The sequence below is a fragment of the Pelodiscus sinensis genome, chromosome 1 (assembly GCF_052426305.1).
Source record: "Pelodiscus sinensis isolate ZL-2025 chromosome 1, ASM5242630v1, whole genome shotgun sequence".
Taxonomy (NCBI): Eukaryota; Metazoa; Chordata; order Testudines; family Trionychidae; genus Pelodiscus; species Pelodiscus sinensis.
In genome coordinates this window covers 112,188,932-112,215,370 of record NC_143052.1, presented here as the reverse complement: position 1 = coordinate 112,215,370, position 26,439 = coordinate 112,188,932, and the positions used below count along the sequence as shown (strand labels likewise).

At 44.4% G+C, this 26,439-nt stretch overlaps 1 protein-coding gene across 2 annotated transcripts in view; it reads right to left on the bottom strand.

Annotated features, from left to right (window-relative positions):
* Positions 1-2,881: 2,881 nt before the first annotated feature.
* The window catches only part of BCL2L13 (BCL2 like 13), a 75,048-nt gene continuing 51,490 nt past the window's right edge, over positions 2,882-26,439 (bottom strand). For both annotated transcript variants that reach the window (XM_075896823.2, XM_075896812.2), the window contains 2 exons: positions 22,892-23,035; positions 2,882-4,148 (listed from right to left, as the gene is read on the bottom strand). In XM_075896823.2, coding sequence (XP_075752938.1) covers positions 3,336-4,148; positions 22,892-23,035 — 957 coding nt within the window. In that variant the 3' untranslated portion in view covers positions 2,882-3,335. The remainder of the gene's footprint in view (positions 4,149-22,891; positions 23,036-26,439) is intronic.

Here is a 26,439-nt window from a genome sequence, read left to right as displayed (position 1 = left end):
ACCCAAAATCAGCCTTAGAGCAAACAAATGACAACTAAAACTGTACTCTAAGCTTATCTGCCACTCAAATAACCAGAGCTCTAGGATTGACTACAACTGCTTCAAACTCAGACAGCAGAAGTCAGCATTCTTAGTGGAAACCAATGGAGATGAGCAAATTTATAATCTAATGTGGGAGGAGACTATTTCCCAGTTGTAATTTATTACTAAAAACTGATGAGGGGAATCATCAGGGAGTAAAGAATCCAAAAAAACAGGGATTGTGGCTTGTGGCTGCTTCTCAACAAGTAGAAGTAAACCAAGGCCCTGAGCATTTTCTTGATGGGGATGGGAAATATTTAATAAAATCCTAAACCACAAATTTATTTGCTGCTGCCACTGCCTTCTCCTCTTCCTTTGTCAGTGTGGAACTAGAGTTAAGGTAAACTGTACTGAGTAGAAAAGTAGTTTCTTGCAGACTGGAGGAGAGAGTTTTCTACTACATTGACATCAGTAGGAAAACAAGGCTCAAGCATGTATTAAATTGAAACAAACATCTTCTACCATCACGGTGTAACAAACTTCTCCAGCCCTAGTATGAGTATCTAACACTGGGAACTTTTAACGTGTGCATGAAGAGCACACTTCAAAATTTGCATAAAGATATCCAAAACGCACAGGGAAACCGCCTCAACTATCAGTTAAGAGATCTGAGTACAATTTTAGCACCCACTATGCTGAAGACGGGGCTTTCTTGTCCCAAATTTGCCAAGATTAAAAATATTATTTCCTTAGGGACAAGATTTCACGGTCACTAGTAAGATGACAGCAACCCCTAGCCCAGCCATAAGTATAGCCTACAAAGAGAATGCAGGGGAAGGAAGACATAGCAGCTATTTGTAGACAAGTGAAAGGACCTACCACATGGATGTGGATGTGGATGAAGTTAAGTAACAGAAGAATAGAGCAATAGAGCAACACTGGAGGAGAAACTATAAACACTGAACAGTAAAATCTCCACTGTGGTTGGGACAATTTCTACTCACTGGGCTCAATTTTAAATGCTAGTGATTTCAGTAAGTTAAATGGGAAATTGTATCATGTCTGATATGAGTAATAGTGGGCTCGTTCTGATCAAATATCCATAGCAGAGAGCTCTGAGGTGAGAGGTAAGAGAAGGAAGCTATGCAAGGAGGAGGGAAACAGCAATGTCATATTGTAACTGTATCCCCATGGAAAAAATTATACAGTATGGGGCAGTACTTGCTATGACAACTCTGCACACTCACTGCACAGCAACGAGAATCTCAATCAGAGTGCCTGGAAATGGCTGAGAAAATAACTAGTTCCATTTTATAACAAAAGATTTCTAAGACCAGTCTGCTACAAATTTTTTTATGGCGTAAAGGAGCCCCATTTATATACAGTAACACAGGGATGTGATCAGCAGAGTCCAAAATTCCTGAACTAAGCAGGTTCCTTCCACAGTCATGGCACCATTTTTAATAACCCTTTTCCCACCATTCTCCCTGTTCCTCAGAAAAATTCTCTCGAGACCTCTAGAAACCAACCACAAAATCCCCCCTAGCTCAAAATTAGTGCGCGAAGTTCCTGGACTGCTGGATTTTGTCAACTGCCAGCAGTTTGGGATGGGGAGGGACAGAGAGATAAATGTTTTTTAACTGTGAAAATAAAAAGTTCACAACAAAGCAATACAGTATTCTCAGCTCCCTTCTTAATAAAAGACAGGTCCATTACATCCTAGGGAGCAAGTAAGGTTGTCAGAAATAAAATAGGTTGTCTTATGCTTTAAAAAGCATATAGAATGGTTTCATTTTTACTTTATCCCACGTTCCTTTTCACCTACCTCCATCTATCCTGAGCCAGCATAAACACCGAAAGGAAACCAGCAGTTTTACCTAGGGAATCAAAGACCATGTCCATAAAGCTGCAGTACATACATACATTCATGTGCACACACTCTATGAAATAGGAACACTCCTGTTAGATCTGAGCCAACTATTATACATGGTGTAATACCTTAAAGATTTCACTTGTAAATTTTAAAAAGAAAGGTTGTGACAAAGAGGGCTAGATTTCTTTTCCAAAGTTATCATTTATTGAATTTGCAAAGTATGTAAGTACATTTACCAATTACTTTTGTGTAGTGCGCAAAACTTAGGAAACTGCACCACACTTGCTCCCAGAATGTCACTCACCCTAGGGCCAGAAGCCACAGGCAAACAAAGGAAATATTTAATGCTGTCTGGTATAGTTACCAGCCTCTGTTACTTTGAATATCAAGGATTCTGTCAGTTTGTCACAACCAAGGCTAAGTTAAGACTAAATACACGCTGTGCATAAATCATGCAAAAAATATAGAACTGCACCCAGGATGACGACAAAGGAACGATTTAACCTTTGATTTCACAGCAGATGTCAGCCTCACATTAGTATTCTGAATTTAGTTATAATCCTGGGTAGTCATATTTAATCCACTTAATGAGCACTAACATCAAGATCTTTATGAAAGTGGCACAGTGACCCACCATGAGAGTTATGTTCTCTGGTGACTGATCTATGGCAGTAACATGGTATGCACAGGAGGGACCCAAAGGTATTCTCAGACCAGCAAACAGTAAGCGTATCTACCCCACACTCTTTGTAGCAGAGTTGGTGGCCTGTGCATGTCCCCACCACCAAAGCACTCAGAGAAAACAGATATATAGAGGCAGCATCTTTACAAGATGGAGCTTCAGGAAGCATAAGGGGCGAAACAGAGGCATGAGAAAAGAGGTATAGTATGAGCACTCTCCCACTACGGTTTAGAAGGAACCTAGGAGGTTAGGAGCAGTGCAGTACCTGAGAGGAAGCAGAGACAAAAGTGAGACCAGACTCACGCTACAGGATTAAGGTGGCTGGTTTATTTTGTATGTTTGTTTTTAAGAGGGCTTACGGGGCACACAAAGGAAAGTGACAAGACAGGGTAGCTGCAATAGCAGCTCAGTCGGGGAAGCTAAAAATTCCAGGGGTTAGCAGCAACCAGCCCTCTCCTGCCCCTGGAATTTTCTGTTCCAGTTTCCAGTGTACAAGCACCCCCTTTTCTCAGCACCTACTTCTCAGTTCTGAAATTTGCAGAATTTTTAAAGTATCCCTGTACTTTAAATCAGGAAAAAAAACCAGTCTCCGCCCCAATTCTTCTAAAAACATGATTGTCCATAGCCTTAGTCTTATCAAATAACCACACCCCATCACCATTTTTAAGTTATATAAATGTCCAATTAACAGCAGGCAGCTCAACTTTTAGTTAATGCAACTAAAAATTTGGATTCCTCCTCTTCGGCAAGAGAGCCCTGCTACTTCTTTCTCAATGCCAGTGCTACTCCCACTGCCACAGCCAGAATAGCCACTGCAGCAGCCCCACCATACAGCAGTATAGATTTGCCTTCTGGCAACAAGATGGGTTTCTCCTCTCCAGCTGGGGATTTCTCTTTCATTTCTTCTGAACGGCTCTCCTTCCCCACTTTCATTTCCTCTCCTGGTGCCAGTATTTTCTCCGGTGCAGCTTTCTCTTCCAATGCAGCTGGTTTCTGGATACCTTTACTCAACATTGGGACTCCTGGTTCAACAGGCTCCTCGGCCACCTTTCCTTCTTCCTCGTGTTCTGTAAGCAAAGGTGAAGGGGGGCTTGCTTTCTCAACAGCTGCAATCTCAGCTTCAGACTTCATCTCCAGCAGAGAGGAGGCTTCTGGGAACTCCTCATGTGTAGTCTTAGTCTCCAAAGCCACCGATGACATTGCTGCTTCTTCTATCCCCTCTGGTATCTCCTCCTTTTCCACATGAACAATGTCCGAGTTGGAGGAGTTATTTTCACTCCTTTCTTCACCACCCCCATTGCTGTCTAAGCTTTTTACCTCTTCTGGATCCATAGCCACCTGCTGCCAGGATTCAGGTCCAAGGGATACCGGCAAGCTCTCTGTGTGCCAGCTCTGGCTAGCTGACAAAGAGACAGGCAGGCTCTCTGATTGCCAAGATGTAGTCACTGTGGGAGACTCAGGGGGGCTCACCTGTCCAGAGTTTTCACTGGTTAGGATGTAGATGTCATTGCTGTCCTCTGCAATGATTCCGTGATATTCCTCTTCTTCAGAATCCACACTAAAGACAGTGCCCTGGAAGAAAGGCAAAGAAAACACCAGTTCAGTACAGAATAGGGATGTTAAATTGCTGTTATCTGACTAAACTGTGTAGTCAATACAAATTTTATTGATTATATGATTAGTCAATAGGACCACTCTGCAGAGCAGTCCTGGCTCGTGCTGGCTCCGAGAGCCACCCACGCTGCGAGTCTGCGTTTTAAATGTAGCAAGAGCTACTGGACTCTTACTACTTTTAAAATGTAGAGGTGCAGCATCCCGCACCAGTGTGAGCCACTACTGCTCAGTCCCGGCTTGTGCTGAGTCCAGCAGCCTCTGCTCATGGCCAGCCCTGACCACCGTAAACAGAGATTGCTCTGGCACGAACCCCTGCACACGGCCAGCCTGTGCTGCTTGCCAACGGGCTGCTTGGCAGCGGCAGCCTCTGTCCATGGGGAGCCCTGCTTCTCACTGCAACCCCGCGGACAGGGGCGGCAGTGGGGCGGGGGGCATCTTTTAAGTTGGCTTTCCCCAGCACTGGCTCCTTCCTTACCACCAGCTGCTTCTATGAGAGGCAACAAGGAGGGCGGGGGGAGCAAGTAGTCAATACTCCAGTTGACTACTTGCTAAGATCCCTCATACAGAACAGAATTCACAACATATCTTCCCATATAACAGTTCCATGGAAGAGCAACCACAGGCTGGCAGCATCACAAGGCTCTGCTACAAGATCACCTGGCCTTTGCCAAGCAGGGATATAAAATCCTGGTTAAAAAGTTACATTCCGTTTAACCAGTTAACCAGGATTCGGCAGGCTGGAGCAGCTCCCTAGCCATAGCACAGCAGGGGGCTACTCCAGCCTGGCCGGGCTGCTGGTTAACCAGTTATTGGTGGTGTTTATTGGGTTACTGATTTCCTATTTTCATCCCTATTGCCAAGGGGCACTTTCACCCGTCTCTGTTTCAAAATGGATCCCGAGAACTGCTTTGTCGAAATGAAGTTTTCAGAGAGTGGGAGCACTTTAAGACAAAGCTGCTCCTTGGATTCCACCTTACTCTGGAACTAATAAAGTGCTTAGTTATAGAAATAAATGTAAATGTTAGGACATCAATAACCAGACAAAATTAAAGTAATTTGCTTTAAGAAAACAGGTGCAAAAGCTTGGTTACATCTCCTCACACCTATTTTGTGTGTGCTCTATACTGCTTGTTAATGGACATAGTGTATCAATACTAAACCGGTCACCTGCAGCCCCCAAGGCTCAAAATCTGTCTCACTAGTTTGTAAATTAGTTCCATCCTTGTTTGTTCCCCCTTCGTTTTTAGCATCAGCTACAGATTTAACAATTTAGATTAAATCATAGATAAAACCAAAAGAAACCAAGGAAGAGCAGAGAGTAGCCTAGTTTTTTGTTTAGTTGGGTAAAAGCTTTAGACACCTAAAAGTTTGATGCTGGACTCCGATCAGTAGGGAATGTCAGTGTACGAATACTGACAGACTCTTCCCCATTGTGGACTCCCAGCTGAACACAGACAGCCATCCAAAAACCACTAACCAAGTCCTTTACTATTCAGTAGAGGGTTCACTTTGAGAGAGGAGCTGCAAGAGGAAGTTAATACTAAAGGCTAAGGAAAACCTCAAGTGGGTATGACAACAAAAGAGAGAAAAACCTGGTGTTACCCATGTGACACTTTTTTTAAGTCATTTGAAACAAAACATTAAGTCGGATTGTTTCTACCTACCAAAAAAAAGTCATTTTTAATTTTCCAAGGACATTTGGCCAGTGTTACAACACTGGACTTCACATAGATCATTATTCTTCCTTCCTCTTTAGTGTATTCCCCTTGTCTTGCACATCCTCAGTTCTCTACTTACATTCTGCTTGATCATCCGCAAGTTTCCCTACACAATACCATCATCACTTGAAAGACATGAGTAGAGATGGAGTTCCTCTTCCCCAAATCTGAAACTTAGTAACCTTTCCAAATTTGCTCCAAGAAATTTCTTCACTTCCAATACTTACATTCCTTCCTCCTTCTTGGAGATAGTGTTTTACCTGACCTCTCACCTACAGCATGTACGGGAGTGATACTTTCCCTAACATCTATGAGTTCAAGTTCCTTGACCTACTTCTGTCTCGTTCCATGGTTGCTTTGCTTACTGCCCCTCTCTGTTTCACCCTCAGGTTCTCCATAATGTTCTTCACCCACCCCACACATTCATTATGAGTACCAAAATATGATTTACAATTGCAAAGCTTGACAAAAGCAAAACCTATACACTGCCTTGCTGTGCTTTCCACATCACAGCGCGTGTGGCTGTGTGCTGGCCCTCCAGCTTCACTACTCCCCTCCCCCTTGCTTCTAGCTGCTCCCTGAGGAGTGTGACACACCCCCTTGTGTATCCCCATGACGTTGTCACCCAAATAGAGACAGCCATTCAGAACCAAGGATGAAAACAGTATTTGGATATCAGAAAACTCAAATACAGTAAACTTCCGATAATCCGGCACCTTTGGGACCCAGAGGATGCCGGATTATCAGATATGCCAGACTATCGGAAGGGTGGGCTATGAGGGCTCTGGGGTGGGGGGGGATGCCACCCCAACCCCTCATAGCCCCCCCTTCCGAGAGTCCGGCTCTGCCCCAGGCGTCCTGATTCAGCCGCTGCTGAAACTGACCAGCAGCGGCTGAATCGGAGACGCCTGGGACAGAGCAGCTGGAGTGCTGCCGGGTTGGTCTGGTAGCGCTGACCCTTGGCGCGGCGAGACCAACCTGGCAGCACCCCAGCTGCTCTTGGGGACGCCTGGGGCAGAGCAGCTGGGGTGCTGCTGGGTTGGTCCCGCAGCGCCGCTCCTCGGCGCTACTGGACCAACCCGGCAGCACCCCAGCTGCTCTGCCCCAGGTGTCCCCAAGTCAGACGCTGCTGATACTGATCAGCGGCTGACTCCAGGAAGCCCGAGGCAGAGCTGCTATGCCTCGGGCTTCCTGGAGTCAGCCGCTGGTCAGTTTCAGCAGCGGCTGAATCGGGGACACCTGGGGTGCTGCCCGGTTGGTCCCGCAACCCCGAGGGGCAGCGCTAGGGGACCTACCCGGCAGTGCCCCAGCTGCTCTGCCTCTGGCTTGCCTCATTCAGCTGCTGGTCAGTTTTAGCAGCAGCTGAATAAGGGAAGCCGGGGGCAGAGCAGCTCCAATGGTCCGGCTGCCCAGAGCACTTTCAGGTTCCTGATGGTGCCGGACCATCAGGAGTGCCGGACCGTCAGATGCCGGACCATTGGAGTTTTACTGTATTTAGATAATAATATTTAATACTTTTGCTTCATTTTCTAATATAGATACCTGAATCAGAAAGTTTTAATAAAGAAGTCAGACAATATAATCATTAATTTAGGACACTAGATTAACGTTTTCTGAACTGGATTAGTGAATCATTCAGGAAATCAAGAGGCTAAAGCTACAATTTTATTAAAAAGCAGCCACAGTACCAAACGAATGATATGTAGGGCAAATCCACAAATTCATCCACAGATGTGATCCTACAGCAGAGCTGCTACAGACAGATTAACTAGGGCCAGATGAAAAGCTTAAGAAGGATTTTAATAACCTGGGACCCATCAATAATCACGTTTTGGAAATGGAAAAATTAAATAAATGTAAGAGCTAGTTTCCTTTCTGGTAGTTCTCTCTAGTCTGAATGGAAATCTACTGTTCTATTACGACTGGAAAACCACTGGATTTTCCCACCTTTTCCAAGTCTGGAGTCTCTATTCTCTGCTGTGGCACACAGTAATCTAGTCTCCAGTGGGCTGTAATACTTTGGTCTGATTTTGGTGGTTGTGCTTAGTGCAGGGGTGCTACGTGATACTACCTGTGGCCTCTGATGCACAGGAAGTCAGACTAAATGATCCACTAGGCTCTTCCGGCCTTAAACTAGAATACTCTGACGTAGAGCATGGGATGATGAATCTCATTCTTTCCACAAAGAATAAACCAATAAGGATAGAAGGTGAGTTATCTGAGAAGAAGGGTGGCACTCACGACTAGGGCCTCGGCATAACTTACCTTGTGTGCAGATAGTCAACGGGACTGCAGGATGCCTGGAAGGCATTTGGATTTAAGACACTGAAAGGGGGAGAAACCTGCAAATACTCATTTGCTGGAGGAGAGCCGTGTCGTGTCTGCTCTCAGACAAACTGAAGCATGAACACCAGGAAAAGCAAAGCAGCAAAAGGGGACTATAACAAGGGCACCTCATGAGAACAGTAGGAGCCTGCCATGGTGGTCCTTTGGAGAGGTCCCCACATATCCTGTGATTCTTCTCCATCAGACTGATCTGTCCTGTGTTAGCCTCTATGCTGCAGGAACAATTGTTAGGAAAAAAAAAATAGAGCTATGACTCAAAATCTGCCCAAAGTCCAGGCAGGTACTAAAAAAAGCAACCCTGCAGACTTTGCACAACAAGCTGTAGTGTGGGGGCATGGGCTGCCAACACAGAACAGAGCAAGGGAGGTGGAACTTGGGAGATGCAGTTGGGACTGGCTCAATCACTGTCAGTACAAATAAGCAAGCTGGGAATCTATCCCTTTGTTAGACAAGTGCCCAGCCCTACATGCTCCTGTGAAGACCAATGCCTAAGTGGAAAGAGAAAATAGGGGGAAATAAGCCCATTTGCAAAGGCAGAAGCCAGAAGACAATTCAGAAGAGCCTCTACCTCTAGAGACAGAAATCTGGAAAGAGACATGCCGGCAGGTGCAGTAAAACAGACTTGGGTACGTCCATCAGCAAGTGTAGATCAGCACTCCTGCAATTGATGCAGCGAGTATCAAAATACCAGGTCTGGTGAATACACAATAAAGAACATTCTCCCATTGAATTGAGTACATCACCTTCCTGAGAAATGTAAGGAAACTTGGGAGACGCTCTGCCATTGACACAGCACAGTGAAGACACAGCAGTAAGTATATTTAAGTATCTCAACCTCAGCTACATTATTTCTGCCCTCTCCCCACCTCCATAGCAAATACTACAAGTTGGTGGATGGGAGGAGAACACTACTAAGAGAGGTCTTGGAAAGGTAGGAAAAACTCATCATTTTTCCCATTCTAACCGAGCACAGAACTCCCAGGAATGGGAAATTCCTGCATTTAATGATTAACAAAGCTGTGATTTCAGACACATGAACAGAAGTTCACAGCGGTCTAGATGGTGCTTGGTCTGCCAGGAATGCAGAGGACTGGACTTGATGTCTTGAGGTTCCTTCGATATCTATGATTCTATAGAAGAGCCTGTATTACCCTCTATGTTTCAGAGCAGGCAGGCAAGCAAAGAAAAGGTCAGTACCACCCAGCAACTTTTCAGAATTACCTTAATAGCAGAAGAAACAAGACACTGAATTTAGATCTCATGAGTGTCAAAGTAATTTCCTGTTTGCACCAGCAAGGTGGCTTCTATTCCTTGCTTCAGGCTATAATCTCAGCTACTTCTAATTCTTGTGAAGACAGGACACTATGCTTTTAACACTATACAGTGTCCCACAACTGCATACAACCAATGTTAGCGAGAGTGGGAGCATTTTGGCAGATCATCCACCGGCACTATTAGCAATATGTTGTCTAGACCGACTCTCAGGGTTAGAGGTGATGACCATATAAATGTACAAGCTACGCTGTGCATTGATGGCACACCAACACTGGTAATATAATGGTGGGAGATGTGCTTTAAAATTATTTAGACCAGCCTTTTATCTCGGATTTGGTATCTTTACGTCAGCCAGCACCAAGACACTGATTCACTACTAATGATGGTTGTCAGCAATGCGCACCGCGCATACACACACACACCATTAACAAGTGCTGATGATTGTTAAATCCTAGTACATATCCTCCAATCAGACTCACTGCTCGAAGCTATTACTCCTTAGGAGATCTTTGTCACTTATCAAAATACAATAATTTGCTTCCAGGTAGAGTGCCAAATTGAAAATTTACCCGTACCTAGCCTGCAAGTTTCTCCAACCCACTGAAGAGTGATAAAAATCAGCCCTTAATAAAAAGATAATGCATATCCAGAAACTATGGGCAAAATATGAATCCCTTTTTCAAATGATCCATGTGTGAAAATCAGAGAGTTATGTATAGACTCTTTTATAAATATCACATTCCCTTTAAGTTATCTGTTTGACATTAACCTGCCTGAATACATAGAGTTAATTCAAAGGAAGCCAGTAATAAGAGGAAAATCCAGAGGAAATTAAAACAATGGCAAAGATGAGGTGCCAGGGTTAAATACATTCAAAGGAATTAAGATAAGAATGCCTGGGCCATCAATAGAGAAGAAATTGTTTATCTGGCCACATCCAGGCTTGAATGACTCACCTTCCCAGGGCTAAAGCCTGGGATCAAAGGGAATCCTAACCCAAAACCACCACCACCCACAACTAAAAAAAAAAAAGGAAGGAAGTTTGTAGGGTGCTAGGAGAAATTGCTCAGGGTGCCAGCAAAAGCTTAACAGCTAATGAGGGATTAGAAAGATATAGAAGCAGGACAGCCTGCTTCTCCCAGGCACAACTGGAGTTAACGGGTTTGAAGGGATCTTACAGAAGCTAGCAAGGAAAGCCTAAGGCAGTGGTCACCAACCAGTTGATCATGATTGACCTGTCGATTGTGGTGCCCCTAGGAGTTGATCACTGTGGCCAGCTGGCCTGGTAGCAGCCTCTCTTTGATTCAACCCAGCTGGAGCGTGGTGCAACTTCAGCAGGCTGAATGCCACAGCCTGATGGCTGCGGGAGTGGGGGGGAGAAGAGAAGAGGTGCATGTGCGTGCATAAACATGCATCCCCAGCTTTTGTCTCCTGCTCCGGGAGGGGACGGGGCTGGGCCTGCTCTGCAGAGCTTGGTGGCCAGCACATGTGGCACACTGGGGGATGGGCTACGCTGCACTGTTCCCTGTGGGCTGTGTGGGGGGTCAGGGAGCCCCTTCCCCAGCGCCCCACTGTGCTTGGCCGGTCTGGAGCCAGCCCTGGGTAGCCCCAGGCTCTGCCTGCTCCAGCCCCAGAGCCGATGCCTGTGGGCAAAGGGCTGGGCAGGGCAGGCCAGGGAAGAGACTCTGCCTCCACCCCACTCTCCTCACCCCAGTGCTACTCCCAGGAGGCTGCAGATCCCAGCGTTACTGCCTTGCCAGTGAGTGTGCTGGGGACACAGGGTTGTGGGAGCAGGATGGGAAGGGGCAGGGGTTGCACTGAGGGGCATGGGGCGATGCAGGGGATCAAGCTGGGGGGAGGGGATCATGGGACTGAGGGGAGCAAGGCTGGAGCAGAAGGGGGTTATGGGGGGGGATACAATTTGCAGAAGCTGCACTTTCCTTGACTCCCACTTCTTTGCCGCCCTCACCAAGTAGCTATTTGCTGCATTCTAACCCTTTCACCTCTTCTGCGTTACTCCCCCAACTCCCTTCTGCTCCCAAACTCCCTCTTGTACCCCCACAGCACACCCTCTTCTGCCGCTTAGCTCCCTTCCGCTTAGCTGCCCTCCTCACCCAGTCCTGCATCCCACCTCCCACCCAGATCTTGCATCCCTACCCTACTCGATGGCAGTCCTGTCCCGCACATTGACCCATGCATTTTTGTTCCCACTCCAGAGCCTAAGGGGGACCACAAAATCCACTAACTCAAGAACCCCAGAAAAGTAAATCTGGCTTATGGGAAACCCTGAACCTCAGTCCTTCCCCTCACCCCATGGGGGCTGGAGTGCCAGAAGAGTGAAATGTCTCAGTTGGGGGCCCACATCAACGAGTGTTGGTGGTTTTGGAGGAGATTTTTTTTTGCTTCTCACTTGTGTGGTCCCCAACTGATTTTTCTGTGGGTCAGTGGCCCCCAACCCAAAAAAGGTTCCCCACATTGAAACCTTTTGTGTTGGACATAATGTTTTACTTTATTTAAAATGAAGTTGGATAAACTAACGTAATAAAGTTAAAATGCTTAATCTGTTTAATAATTTAAATTAAACAGTTCTCTCCACCTGCAGGTGTAATTATCCGTGAGTTTCCATTAGCAACGGGTGGTCTGCAGAAAGGTTTGGAGAGATCAGGGCCTGAAGGGCTGGGGTCTCAGGGAAGGGATGGGAGATCTTGGCCTGCCATGACATTTGAAAAGTGCTCTTGGGTGTAAAAAGGTTGGAGACCACTGATGTAAGGAGGACCCATGCACATAGACCTTTTAATGTTGTTCCCCAAAGATGAATATATTTTTCTAATGTTGCTGCTTCTGCTCCCAGGCTCTTGGAAAGCAGAGCTATTACAGGAGCCAAAACCAAACTGGCCTGTGTTGTTAACATTATTGGGAACCAGAAGGGCTGCAGCCCAGAGATCCAGTCAAAAGTTAGAGATGTAAACGGTTAGCCAGTTAATGGTTAAGCATTAGCCACCCACAGCACAGCCAGAGCAGCTCCCCCTCCGTCCCCCTGGTCAAAAATTATTGCCCCCTCCTGGACTAAGCACTGGTTACACAGGGACTTAGATCTATTTAACTAAGTCATTGAGGGGGTGTAGATTTTTTTTCATGCCTTAGACCCATGTAGTTAAATAACCTAATTTTTAGTGTAGCTCATAAATTAGCTCATGGCAAAATGGGGTGTGAATCTACCCTCCATTAGCCTGCAGCCCATGTGGACCCTGCTGCATTGCATTAACAGTATATTAATATGCTTTGATCTTGTTCTCTTAGCAAGTGGAGTAGATCGAAGCTCATTAACTAACTATTGAAGTATGTCAGCACTGGCAATGTGTGAGGGGGGCGGTCTCAGGGGCTACATGCCCCCCCGTGGGTAGGAGGGGCAAAGGACAAGGGGCCAGAGCCTCAGATGGTGCAGGGGACTAGCATGGGGACCTGGTGCCTGCAGCATAGGTCGGTTTCCACAGACTCCCCGGCGGGAGGAAATGGAGCAACACAGCTCTGCTCCCCCAGCTGCCAGCCACATCGTTCAGGGGAAGGAGCGGGACTGCCCCCACACTCACCAGCGAGAAGCAGTGTGATACAGCTGGGAGAGTGCAGTTGCGTTACTCTGCTATCCATCAATGCTATGGGTGAATGCAGAGACAGCCTGACCCTTGCTGATGGTACCACCCCTTCCTCTCCCCCCAACTAATGCCCTTGGCCATGTCACTGTGGGGAGGGAACTAGGGGAAGGAGAAGAGGCGGGGTTCTCCCAGACCTTCCTCAGTTATGCAGGGAGGAGCCATGTGGAGGAGGGATGTCACAAGACTGGAGCCCACCTCATCCCCCCGCATCCTCTGTAGCCAGTGGCCCCTATACATCAGCAGAGACCACAGGGACAGTCAGCCTAATACAGGCTGGCATGGAATAGTTTCATACCCAGGCTGAGGTTAACTAAATGTTTATGTAGGCCAAGTCTGGGAAAAATACAGCTTGCGCCAAACCTCCAGATCTGGTCTGCAGCAAAAAACATCCATAAAACCACAACATACACACATACCCCAAAAGCGGACTGCGGGGTGTCTGTCTTTGAACAGCTGCAAGCCCAGGGGGAGGAGAGAAAGACTTTCATGCTGCTGCTGCCCCCAGCACTATCCCACTGGCTAGTTTCTGGCCAATGGGAGCTGCCTGTTTGAAGAACAGGCAGCGCAGGAAGTGTCCCTTCTGCCTCTCCTTAGGCTTGCAGCTATTCACACATGCACATGGCCCCTGCAGCTAGTGCTGAGCCTGCCTGAGAAATCTGCTGGGCTGCTGGCCAGGAGTCGCTCAGGTAAGTCTCCTGGCCAGAGCTTGCCTCTGGCACCCCAACCCGTCCCTCCCCAAAACCTCTGCCTCCCTGTAGCACCCCCGCCCTCTTAACTCACATAACCCAAACTCTCTGCCCTCCTCTTGCACCCATACCCCCCCCCAGACTCTGCACCCCAATCCTCTGCCCCAGGTCACAACCCCCTCTTGCCCTAGGTCACAACCCAAAGTCCTGCACCACTTCCCAAACTCTGCACCCCAATCCTCTGCCTTCAGTCACACTCCCTCCTGCCCTAGGTCACTCATCTTTTGTCCAGAGTCATCAACTCAGTCCACTACATCAGACCACAAACTGACTGCCTGTTACAGTTGGACTACGATTTACTAGCAGTGAGCTGTAGCATTATTTCTGAATCTAAGGCTAGAGTTGTTAAAAATTGTGTAATAGGGTAACCGTGTAACTGCTAAAATCTAAGTGGTTACACACACTGTGGGCTGGATTACACACCCAGGGAGGAAGCTTTGCTGCTGCATGTAATCAATATCATTACACGATAAGCATTAGCTTATTGGTTAAACAGTTGGTCGGTTATGCTCTAACATCCCTACTAAGAGCAGAGTTCTTCTCCCTTCAACATTCAGGCATGATTCTTAAAAAAAAATCTAATATATTGTAGAGAGCGTCTGTTTGATCAAGAACTCCTCCTAAACAGTAAAAGCTAAGATCACCAATTTTGGTATACAGCTTCCTCTTACCATAACTTAAAGCAAAGTGAGGATTTTGTTGTGCCAGGAAAACAGGATGTGCCTGGAATGGTATTGTTTCTCATAAAATCAAACAAAAAAGAGATTGAATCACCAAAGCAAGTACAGTCCTCAGAATTGACATCACTGAGCAAATGTTGAAAGAGACTGACCCGAGATGAGCCAGAAAAATAGGATGAACCTGAAATAGAATTGCTTATTAATAAACCTTACCCCCCCCCCCCCCAAAAAAGAGAGATAAAATGGAGAAATTTGGAGTAGGGCTCTGTTATGGCATAGCTAAATCAATTATTAAGGTTTGAAAACTAGAAAAAAACGTTATTGGAAACCACACTGCCTATAGCCCTTTTTTGTTAAAGCATAGCAAATTATAAGAGTTTATAGGAATGAACAAAGAAATACTCATGATAGCATTCCCATTTAAAAAAATACTAAAAAATGTAATGGAAAAATTTTAACAATCACTTTTTTAAGAAATCCAAAATAAAAACTAACTTCATAAAAACACTATTTTTGAAAAATACAAGCTTTTAAATAAAGCACATACATTTTCCTTTTATTTAAAAAAATTAATTGACATATAGACCTGAGCAATGCAGGGTAAATCTGATAGGAATAAATAAAACACAAGCTTTCATAAGACTCTCTAAAAAATTCTGCTTATTAATCATACCAGAGCACCATCTTGTGGAAAGACAGGTGTTCTTTAATATTATTTCAGTTCCTTGTAGTTAAACCACTCCCTGTGTAATCATGAGAAGGCTTATGCCTTATTAGGAGACAAGAGGGAAAAATGAGGAGGGAACAGTAATGGGCAACAGCAGGAAAACTAAAAAAGCACATCCCATTTTCTGGCACAACCAAACCTTTACGTTGCTTTACCAAGAAGTTATAAATTGTCAGGCATTCCTCCTGCAATCAGGTTCTTCTTAGGACCTCAACATCAATCTTGCATTGCTGGGTGTTCCTAGATACAGAGACCCAGAAGCCATGTGATTTGAAGTCCTATAATACAGAAGAAATTTTACTGTAAATGGAAGTGACATGTACTCAGGATCAATTCAAGGAAGTGAGGATATGCCCTAGAAACAGATTTCTTACTGATATACAAGATCATTGCTGCCTAATTTCAACCTAAGATGTCCCACATACCACAGAATCCATTTTACCTGTTCCAGATGCTAGCATATTTACAGAGCCATGCTAAGCCCAGATACATCACAAATACAATCTCCGCTCTCTAAAGACAGGGTTTACACAAAGGTCAACCATCATCCTGCCCTGCACAAACTGCACCTTTTACAAACTTTCAGCATATGGCTGTGTGGTTCAAAACAGAGCTCTTAGAATGGAGGAAGCCACCAATAAACCAGAAAGAAGAATCTGTGGAGACAGGAATGTTTATCACTATGTTTACAGTCTACCACCTTTTTCCCCCAGTGTTCTTCCAACAAAAAACATCCCCAAAACCACCACATACACACATATCCCAAACACCTAAGTTATACATTTCAGGATACAGAACTATGAATTAGGGATGTTAAATTGCAGGTAACTGACAAATCAAATTTTGCATTGACTATTCGACTAGTCAATAGGGCGTCTCTGCCTTTGAATTGTAGAAACAGCCCTAGGGGCCTGTTGCTACAATTTAAAGGCAAAAGCACCAGGTGGAGCTCAGGTCAGCTGGGGACTCCCCAGCTGATCCTGGGCTCCATGTGGCACTGCTGCATTGAAACACTATCTCAGGATCCCGGCATCAGGCTCCTCCCAGCGTTTCAGACTGGCAGCACCGGGTGGAGCCTGGGATCAGTGGGGAGGCCCCAGCTGACTCCGGGCTCCACGCAGCGCTACCGCTTTGAAATGCTGGGAGGAGCCTGATGCTGGGCTCCAGTGGCGGCATTTCAGAGCAGGAGTGCCGCATGGAGCCTGGGGTCTGGCCCCAGACTCCACGTGGCACTGCTGCTTTGAATTACACCCTTCTTTCTCCCCCCTTGCTGCCTCTTTCTGAAAGAGGCAGCAAAAGGGAGGGGGGAGGTGACTAATTGACTAGTCCTTCACATCCTTACTATGAATTACAACATTTTAGTACAGCAAATAGATAAGGATGGAGCCTGGAAGACCAAAATGGTCAGAGAGAAAATGTTAATTAAATAGCCAGACAATATGTTTATTTAAGTAGCCATACTGAGAACCAGAAATTCCACTGGCCTGACTGTAAAGAACTGAAAATTTGTTATACTACATTTTAAGAAGGAGACTGGGGCTGCAGACACCTAGCAAAAAAAGAACTGTTTTCCATTTTCCTAAAAAACAAATTTGAGAATGAGCAGAAAGATTATCACTCTCTCTGAAATATGGAACAGACTCTGCAATCGCTGGTGTGTCGTCTGCCATTGATTTTATACAAAGAAAAACCATGACCAACGATGTCTCATATGTTACACAATGACATTATAACCCGTGATCCCACCATACCCAAAAGCCTCATGAAGTGATCTTGTTGCACTCCATTTTCCCAGCATCTGCAGTGAGCCTGTTCAAATTATCACCATTTAAGATTTTAGCCTTACCAATTAAAGCCCTCAACTTAATTCAACAGCAAAAAGGTTATTTTTTCAGCCACTTCCTCTTGAGAAAGTCTAAACATATATAACTTTTCTCCAGATATAGATCTAATTTCCCACTAAGCATTGCCCAAACATCCAGAATGCAAAACTCCCACCCTATTACAAGCATTGCATACAGGTGCTATACTGCCACAAAAAAAGCTGCCTATACAAATCTATTCTATGGTGCCTAGGGATTATTCATCTTGGAAAAGAGACAACTAAGGGAGGATAAGATCTGTGGAGAAAGTAAAGAAGGAAATTTTATTTACCCCATCACAAACACAGGAATCAAGGGTCACCCAATGAAACTGACAGACAGCAGGTTTAAAACAAACAAAAAGGAGTATTTCTTCATATAACACACATCAAGTCAACCCGTGGAACACATTTCCAGGAAATGTTGTAAAGGCCAAAACTATAACAAAAAATAATTAGATATGTTCATGGCAGAAAGGGCCATCAATGGTTATTAGCCAAGATGATCAGGAATACAACCCCATGATCTGAGTGTCCTGAGACCTCTGTCAGATACTGAGGGGGACAAATCACTTCATGATTCCCCAGTTCCGTCCATTCCCTATGAGACATCTGACACTGCCCACCATCAGAAGACAGGATACTGGGTTTGAAGGACCACTGGTGTAAACTATTATGGTCAATTTTATTAGGCAAATGTTGTTTGATTAACATGTGCTACTACCGATAATTTGAAATAGAGTTATTTTAAAATTAAAAACTCCTTATATAAATTTTCCTAGTTACAGTCTGCTTCCTTGTATTTCAACCACATTAAGCTTGCGTGTCTTTCCTCCAATGCAGTGTGTCTGTAGATTTCTGCACTGTCATCCCCAAGGCAAAGTCCTGAGATTCCATACAAGGCAATTTTAATCTCCCATAGAGCAAAGTGAATGTTGTGCTTTCCCCAGGTGCCAAGCTGAGTAGCTAGAAGGCGTACAAACTCCAGTGAAGACCCTATTCACCCTCCTAACAGATGGGTAAATGCCAAAAGTACCAATGGAAAAAAATTTCCACTCTCAAACTCACACAAGAGCTCCAGACATTGATAGCAGCTTGAAGTCTAATACTTTACATATAAACCCTTTGAATAACATTTGCCTCTTCCAGACAAAGCAAATGAAAGTTAAAAATTAAATCTAGATCCAAGTACTAGGGGCCAATTCCTTATAGTATCAAAGTCATCAACAAAATCAGCACCAACCCAGAAAGACGGGGGAAACTTTCAGCTATGAGTCACAATGCAGATTCAAGAAACAATCTTTTACAAAATGAGATGCAAATGCTTCAGAATTCCAAATGCACATTAAAAAAGCATACTGACACACATTTCTCACTCAGCTCTCTCTCATACAAGCCAAAAGCAGGAGCAGTGACAAGAATGCAAAGCGGGGGGGGGGGGGGGGGGGGGGGGGTGAATTCGGTTTAACTTTCAAGAAATCAGTCTTGAAATTCTCCTAGGTTTTCCCAAAGATTCTTTTCAATGAAGATAAAACCTAGCCAAAAAATTGCCTTGGGAAAAAAATCCTTACCAAGCTGACTGGTCTTACTCTGCACTTTTCCAGGAGACCAAGAGTCGCTTCTGATACAGCAGCACTATGCTCTGGAGAAATCAGAACAGAGAGGGAGAACACAAGAGGGAGGGGGAGAGCACGCGCACTGCACATCAGTTTGTTTGTGCCCTAATACAGCTTCAGGGCAAACAGAAGAGCTAAGCTGCTGCCAAATCACCCTGGGAACTGCTTTGCAATGGATCAAAATGAAAAAAGAACAGGACCTTCACATGACCTGTCAAGTTTCAATAAGCACAAGATCAGGACAGAAAGAATCATGCCCACAAGTCACTTAGTAAGCTGCCTGGTGAGCTTTAAGTATCATACTTACCTTTGAGCAGAGACCATGAATAAACTGACCATGTATAAATTAATGCAAAGAGAGAGTCTAACAACTTATGACTCCACAAAGAAAAAAAGCAAAGTGGCAACAGAATGAGACTACCCACTTCTTTCTTGCATCCCTAAAAACTTAATCAATTTCTGTCTTCAGAAGGACAGGATTGTCATGGATTGCAAACTGGACAGGAGTAATCGTTTCCACTTTTAATCAGTAACTTATTTATACTTCAGTTGCATGTGGCATACACTTCCTTTGTAAATTCTTCAGGGAGGGATGGAATTTATAATCTAAAGACAGACACCCTCCCCCCCCCAAGATAAAAAAAATGGAATGCAACATACAAGCAAAGTGACCAAGCTAAAGATAGGTGCACACTGTATTTTGATAAATATAAAGCTATTCCCAAATGCTCTTCTATCAAGCCATTATCTCCCAAACTAATCCTCCTCTACAAACACAAGGTATGTTAGTACCTCAGTTTAAAAACCTATTAAAAACATAACTAAACTATCGCTTTACCCATGATGCTGGCTCCAATTTAAAAGGCCACACACACTCCCTTAGGAAAACTAACGTGGGATTCCAGCCCACGCTCCTGGCTTCTGACACCACATGTTCTCAAAGGCCTGCCTCTGCAAAGGAGGCTCACTAAGTCTAAGTCTCTTTCCTCAACTTTCGGTGTACAAACTTAAGCCATTCTGGTATCTTTTCAGTTTTGAATGAGTTCTACAGACACTACTGCATATGCTACTTGCACAGCCTCAAAATGACAAGAAGAAGGAACTAAATAGACCTGGTTACTTGAATGTATTATCCTCAAATAGCTATGAGGCAGCATTATGGTTGCACTTCTCATTGAGAAAGTAGAACGGTGAGGATATAGTTCTACTGGCAAAATGGCACTCTATGGTAACTAGGGACATTAGATATATTTTATTTTAGTAATCGCATACCCGCAACAACTTTTAGCAGTTACATGGCTTCTAAAATGCTCCCACCCCACAAGGGCAGGGCGAGCGGCCAGTGTGCTCCCAGCCCCACTCCTGGGGAGCTCCCTGCCACCTCATGCTGTTGCCTCCGTATCAGAGGCAGCAGCACGAGGAGCCAGATAGAGCCAGTCCGCAAGGGGAGCCTGTTTGCCCGCCTGCATGCTCTTTCTTCATTTAAAACTCAGATGGTGGGCTGGGTGTGAGCCGGCCTGCTGGTCCAAGCACATGGAGTGCGGGGGTTGTGGTTAACGGGAACCGTTAACCAATAAGCAATCACCTATTGGTTAAACAGTTAGCCAGCTAACCGCTAACATCCCCACTGGTAACCTGCTACAACCCACACAGAACTCCTGGTTAGGATGTTAAATTTCGATCAATCAGCTAATCGAGCAGTCGATGGAATTTCCATTGACTACTCCATTAGTCAATAAGAGGGGCACTTGCTATCCCACTACACCTCTCCCTCTGAAATGTTCAGGAGCTACCCGCGGCTCTTGTACATTCCAAAGGGAGAGGAGCAGCAGTGGGACCAGCGTGAGCGGCACTGTTTCAATCCCACTCACGCTGTTTCCCCACTGTCCCCTGTCTCCCCTGCCACCCGCCGAGACAGTGCTGGGGGGCGGGGGAGGTACCGGCTTTTAAGCCAGTTCCCCCCAGTTCCGGCTCATGCTCCCTCCTTGCTGCCTCTCTCTAATAGAGGCAGCATGGGGGGGGGGGGTAGTGACTAGTCGAGTTCCTACTCGACTACCCAATAAGCATTTGCTTATCAGGTAGTCAACTAGTTGCTTACATCCCTACTCCTAGTAAGGGTGTTGCTTAGAAACAGCCACAAAAAAAGGCTTTGGCATGTCTTGCAATGTTTTCAGATGCTACTTTTCCCTTCAAATACAAATAAAGTGGGCTACTTTCACTTCAGGAGCACAAACAGTAACTCATTCCCCACCTGTAACACATTTTCAGGTATAGCTAGCATCTGGAATATGATCTCTCTAATCAAAACCAGCAGAAAAAAATATATTAGGCAATATTAATTTCATTAGCTCAAAGGACAAAAACATACTCCCTCTTAGAAAAAATCACGTGCACAGGCACCCTACTGAATCTCTGGGGCAACTGATGATGTGTCATTGCTGCCATTTATTTGGTTGGCGAGTTTCCATCACTTCATTTCTTTCCTTGCCTTTCCTGTTCTGTTTCAAAACTAGCTCTGGGTTGTTTGCTATGCCACTTGTGTTATTCTGATTTTATGCCTGAGTGGATGTATACAGAGAAGCACACGGCCCATGGAATAGTGTCCACCCCGCTCATGCACAGTCAAACAGCCAACGCAAAGCACGCACTCCCGCCCCTCAGGCCATACTGGGAAGCTCCTCGCTTTCAGAAGCTCTGGGCTTGTAACAAGTATGTTCATAAAAGACTTCAAAAAAGAAGCTGAATAATGGAGCAGAAGTAAGGCTTCAAAAGCAGCAGCTTTATATAGAGCACAACACCAACATCTTCTTTCTTAAAATTGCAGAGACTTAACCAAAACCAATCCACATTTGCATCTTAATGCGATTACTAATTAAACCACAAGGTCTGAAAGGCATGCCATGGACAACTGCCCATCCTGCATTAGCTGAAAGTTATACTGCACCAGAAAAACAACTTATTAGCACCATAGAAGGAACCGGTACACCCTGTTGATAAGAGAAAAAGTAATCATTGGCAAAAATGGAGTATAGAACGTCATATCTAAAGAAAAATCCAGTGAAAATACTGAAATATGAGAAGCTGTTCAAATGTTTTTCCTTTTAGGACTTTTTAATCACTGGATTTTCCTGACCAGCTTACTTTACAATAAAACCAACTTGCTGGAGTTATTTCACTAATACCAGATTAATTTGGTTTAAATCTGGCAATGTTCTATCTTCCTGAGACAAATAATCTCGAAGTCCACCCTCCCACAGAATATCTTCAGCCTGGAGAATCAGCATATCAACTATAAATACAAAATGCTGGGGATGGGAATAAGGGGTTTCATATTTTCTGATCCCAACATGGATCAGAAATAGGCTGTAACATACCCCAGCACAACCTATGTGAATATTTATTTTTAAAATGTACCTCTCAATACACCACGAATCTCAAGCTCCAGGTCACTATGCACTTAAGAATTTTGCAACAAGATTTAGTGAAGGGGATACCAATTACCTACTGGATAACATGATGTATAATAAAAGTCTCTAACATGATGCCTACTGGCTGTGCCACATAGAAGTACTATGAAAGTTATCATCCTCTACCAAAGACATTCCAAAGCTTATGACAAAGAAGGGAAAATACTGTACACACAATTTGCAGCATTCAACAGAGTGTGGCAAAACAGATCAAACTCCCACACTCAATACATTTGTGGCTTCTGCTCTACGTTTGTTTGATTCCAAAGTGCAGTACTCTATATGCTAGAAGTAAAGAAGCTAACCACACGGGAACAGAATTTGTATCTTAATGTGTTCAATGCAATGATTAGTGATTGTTTTTCCATTGGAGACCCACTTCAACTCAATGGATAAGTCCATACTCCAAACCATATATTATCCCCCTTTAAGACTATAAATGTAAGCCTTCCTTTTTGGAGGCTAGTAAATCACTGCTCTTAATTTACCCCTTGACCCACCAGCAAATCCTCTAAACTCCATTAATAGAATGACCAGCAGAGGGTGAGTTGTAAACAACATATATTAAAGTACACACACAAAGGGTTATTCAAACAGCTACTGCCTTCTTACCCATCCTCCTTGCTGGATGATGTAGTCTGCCGCATAGTCTTCTAAATATGTCACTCCAAACCGCAAAAGTGCACTGAGTGGCTCCTGGCCTCGTTTTGTCAGTTCCATAAGGAATTGCTGCAGCAGAACCAGAGGCACCAACACCTTCAGAAAAGGCAAACAATGACAGATTGAGAAGGATAACATTTCCTAAATTCACCACCTCGTGGGAGAAGAGTATTCATACAGTTTACAAGTTAATGATCTTAGTTTCCAATTATACAAAGCTATACTGGACTATGTGCTTTAGTTTTACAATTATGGGACAAAACCAAAGCAGAGAAACATAGGACAGCAGCATTCCATGTGAGGTAAAGCAATCTCCTCATTAGAAGCGACAAAGAGTCCTGTAGCACTTTATAGACTAACAGATGTATTGGAGCATAAGCTTTCGTGGGCAAAAAGACCAACTTCGTCAGATGCACGCATCTGACAAAGTGGGTCTTTGCCCTCAAAAGCTTATGCTCCAATACATCTGTTAGTCTATAAATTGCTACAGGACTCTCTGTCGCTTTTGTAGGTCCAGACTAACGCGGCTACCCCTCTGATACTTGTCCCCTCCTCATTAGAGTAACTTCTGTGGAAGACACCCTCTTACAGAAGACAACTGCAGTGCATTTCTGTGTCCCATCCTTCCCTAATACAAGATTTAGGTAGATAACTTGAATGGTGAGATGATTCCCTCCCGCACTCCATGGTTACAACAAATACAGATGAAGGTGGTTAGTACAATTTGAAGAGGATACAGGATAGCAACGCAAAATGCAACTAAGCAGAAAATTCATAGACACTCTTGGGCAGATGCTTAGTTTTTGAAAATCCTTTCAGAAGGCTCTTCTGTACTTTTGGAGTCGGTGGGGAAAAAACAAGAGCTCTTTCACTGACTTTGCGACATTGGGTATCACTTAATTTCTCTGTGTTGTAGTTTCCTCATCAAAAAATAGGAAAGTGAACCTCACATGAGCACTTTAAAGTGCTTTGAGAGCCAAGATACTCAAGGCAATAAGTATTTTGTATTAATTTTATATTTAAGATAGTTCTGACTGTTAAACCAATATAAAATCATGGTAGTAACTGGTTTACTTCTGACACTGGGTTCCTCGCCATGCCTGTATTGCTGTAAGGCACTTTTGGCAGATGTTACCAATGTGGTGTTCTGTTAGATACTGACAGATGTTTGGCTGTGTGTGTGCATTCCCTTTATGTGCCTACTCAGCTCTGTGCAGATAGCAGGCAAAGCAGACCTTGAGCAAACCAGTCAATTGCCACAAAATCAGAAGAGGGGAGAAAGGCACCCAGCCAGATTTATTGCCAAATGAAGCACAATTATAGCAGACCGCAAATTCTACCAGATCACTAACATGTGCCCCCTGAAAATGGGCTCAGCTCAGCTAGTAGTGGGACTTTCCATAGCTCGCTAGGCTACCCTCCGAGATACATCTTTATACACAGATATCAACAAGTTACGTATTACTCCTGAAGCATCTAGGTGTCACCCTCTGAAATATTTGGGTGCCACCAATCATCTGGTACACATTGGTTTGATCAAAATATCCCTGTCCATCATGCTGTCATCCTGACCTTATCCTGAGGATAGGTCAGTATGTTTTTGTTATCCATAGGGAATGTGCTGTTATCAGGGTGTTCTGGTACTACCACAGAATGTGTTTGAATAACTTGTGACTAATACTTCTTAGGCAGAGCCGATCTTAGGAATGGGTGAGCTAGGTGGTTGCCCAGTACCGCCATTTTCAAGGGGCTGTCGACAGAGCCAGTCTTAGGGGTGGGCTGCAACCACATTGGCCCGACCTGGTTACTCCCCGACCGTTTTTTTTTTTTTTTTTTTGCTCTTAGGTATATGTGTTTCTATAATATTGGGCTTGTTTTTGTCAGATTTTGTGAGCAGGGCCTGCCTTGCTCACAATCTGACTTTGCTTTATATTAGCAAGTTTTGACCGTTACTTTAGCCCAGGCCTTAGGTCTCACATCAAGCCTCTGATACACAGTCTTAGGTTTCAGGCTCTCTTCCTACTACATACCCCCAACTTTTTTTTTTTTTTAAATAGGGAAGGTGTTTACCCATCATCCCAGAAAAGCATAATGCATGGACAGAAGATGACCCAATGAGCTAAATGCTGACATATTACCACTTTATTTTACCATCCACACATTTATGCCCCATCTGTTCCTTAGTGTACACGTTCTCTCGTATGACTGTTGGACACATTTTATTCTCCAATTGTGTCTAGTCCCTTATGGTGGGCCTGGGGACGTTAGGCTTGAGACTTTGGTCAAGCAATGTAGTTTTAGAGGCACTCCCAAATAATGAATATGGATATGATGTATATAGTTGTAGCATATATTGGCATATCTACAATATGAATGTGTACATATGATAACCCTTTATATTCAAGCATAACAATCCTTTTTAAATTTGGTATTGTGATTATTACAGTGGGTCCCACAGTGTAATGTATATGAGAAATAAAACAAATCTGGAGTAGTGACATTAAAAATGAGACCTTTATGCTTAATTTCTTGAAATTAATTACAAGCCTGTCCATCCATGTTATAGGATACTCTTACTGCTGGTTTTCACCCTCTGGGATGAGCTTTGCTGGGTACAAAACAGGAACGGCTAGTTTTTCTATCCCATTGGTTGTGTTGCTCTGTGATAACTGGACATGCTTCAGCTTCTGGGGTATTTCTTACAACTGCTGTTTTCCAAATAACCTACTGAATGGACAGTGACCAAAATGTATTAAATATTTCTGTGACAAGATTTAGTATCGGTACCCAAACACTAAACAAGATTGTTTTGAATAACATATGCTTAGTTAGTAGAATCACTTAATCCAAATGATGACTGGTACTAACAAGAAATTTGTTTATCCAATTCTTAATTACTGTGTAACAATTTCTTTACCATTTTTTGGCCTTCATGTTGCTTGCTGCCATTTGTTGATTTTTACCTGTATTTTGGATAAATATTTGGCAATGTTATGCACATTGTAAATGTACCCCAATAATACAATACAGCACCAAAGAAGAGGAAAGAGGAAAAACCACAGGTGCCCTAGTGGCCACTCCGTCCATAGTAATCACAGCTTAAATGCGAGATAGCGTCCATTCAGTGTGGATGCTATTTTTTGAAAAAGCAGATCGCTTTTTCGATGCACTTTGGCAGTATGGACGCTTTCTTTCGGAAGTAGTTTTTCCGGAAGATCTCATCCGGAAAAGTTTCTTCTGAAAGAAGCCTGCAGTCTAGACCAGTGTTTCCCAAACTATAGGCCGCGGCCCAGTACCGGGCTTCAGCATGGCTGGTGGCTGCCGGCAGGGCCGGCCTCAGGCCGATTCGGGCCCCGCGCCCCTGAACCCGGAAGTGCCAGCTGGGTCTCTCCCACGGTTCAGCCTGGCGCGGCCTCCCCCCACCCCGCGTGTCCTCCCACCCCACCCCCAGAGCGTCCCCGCCATGCGCGGCTCCTCCTCACCGCCTGCTGCTGCCCATG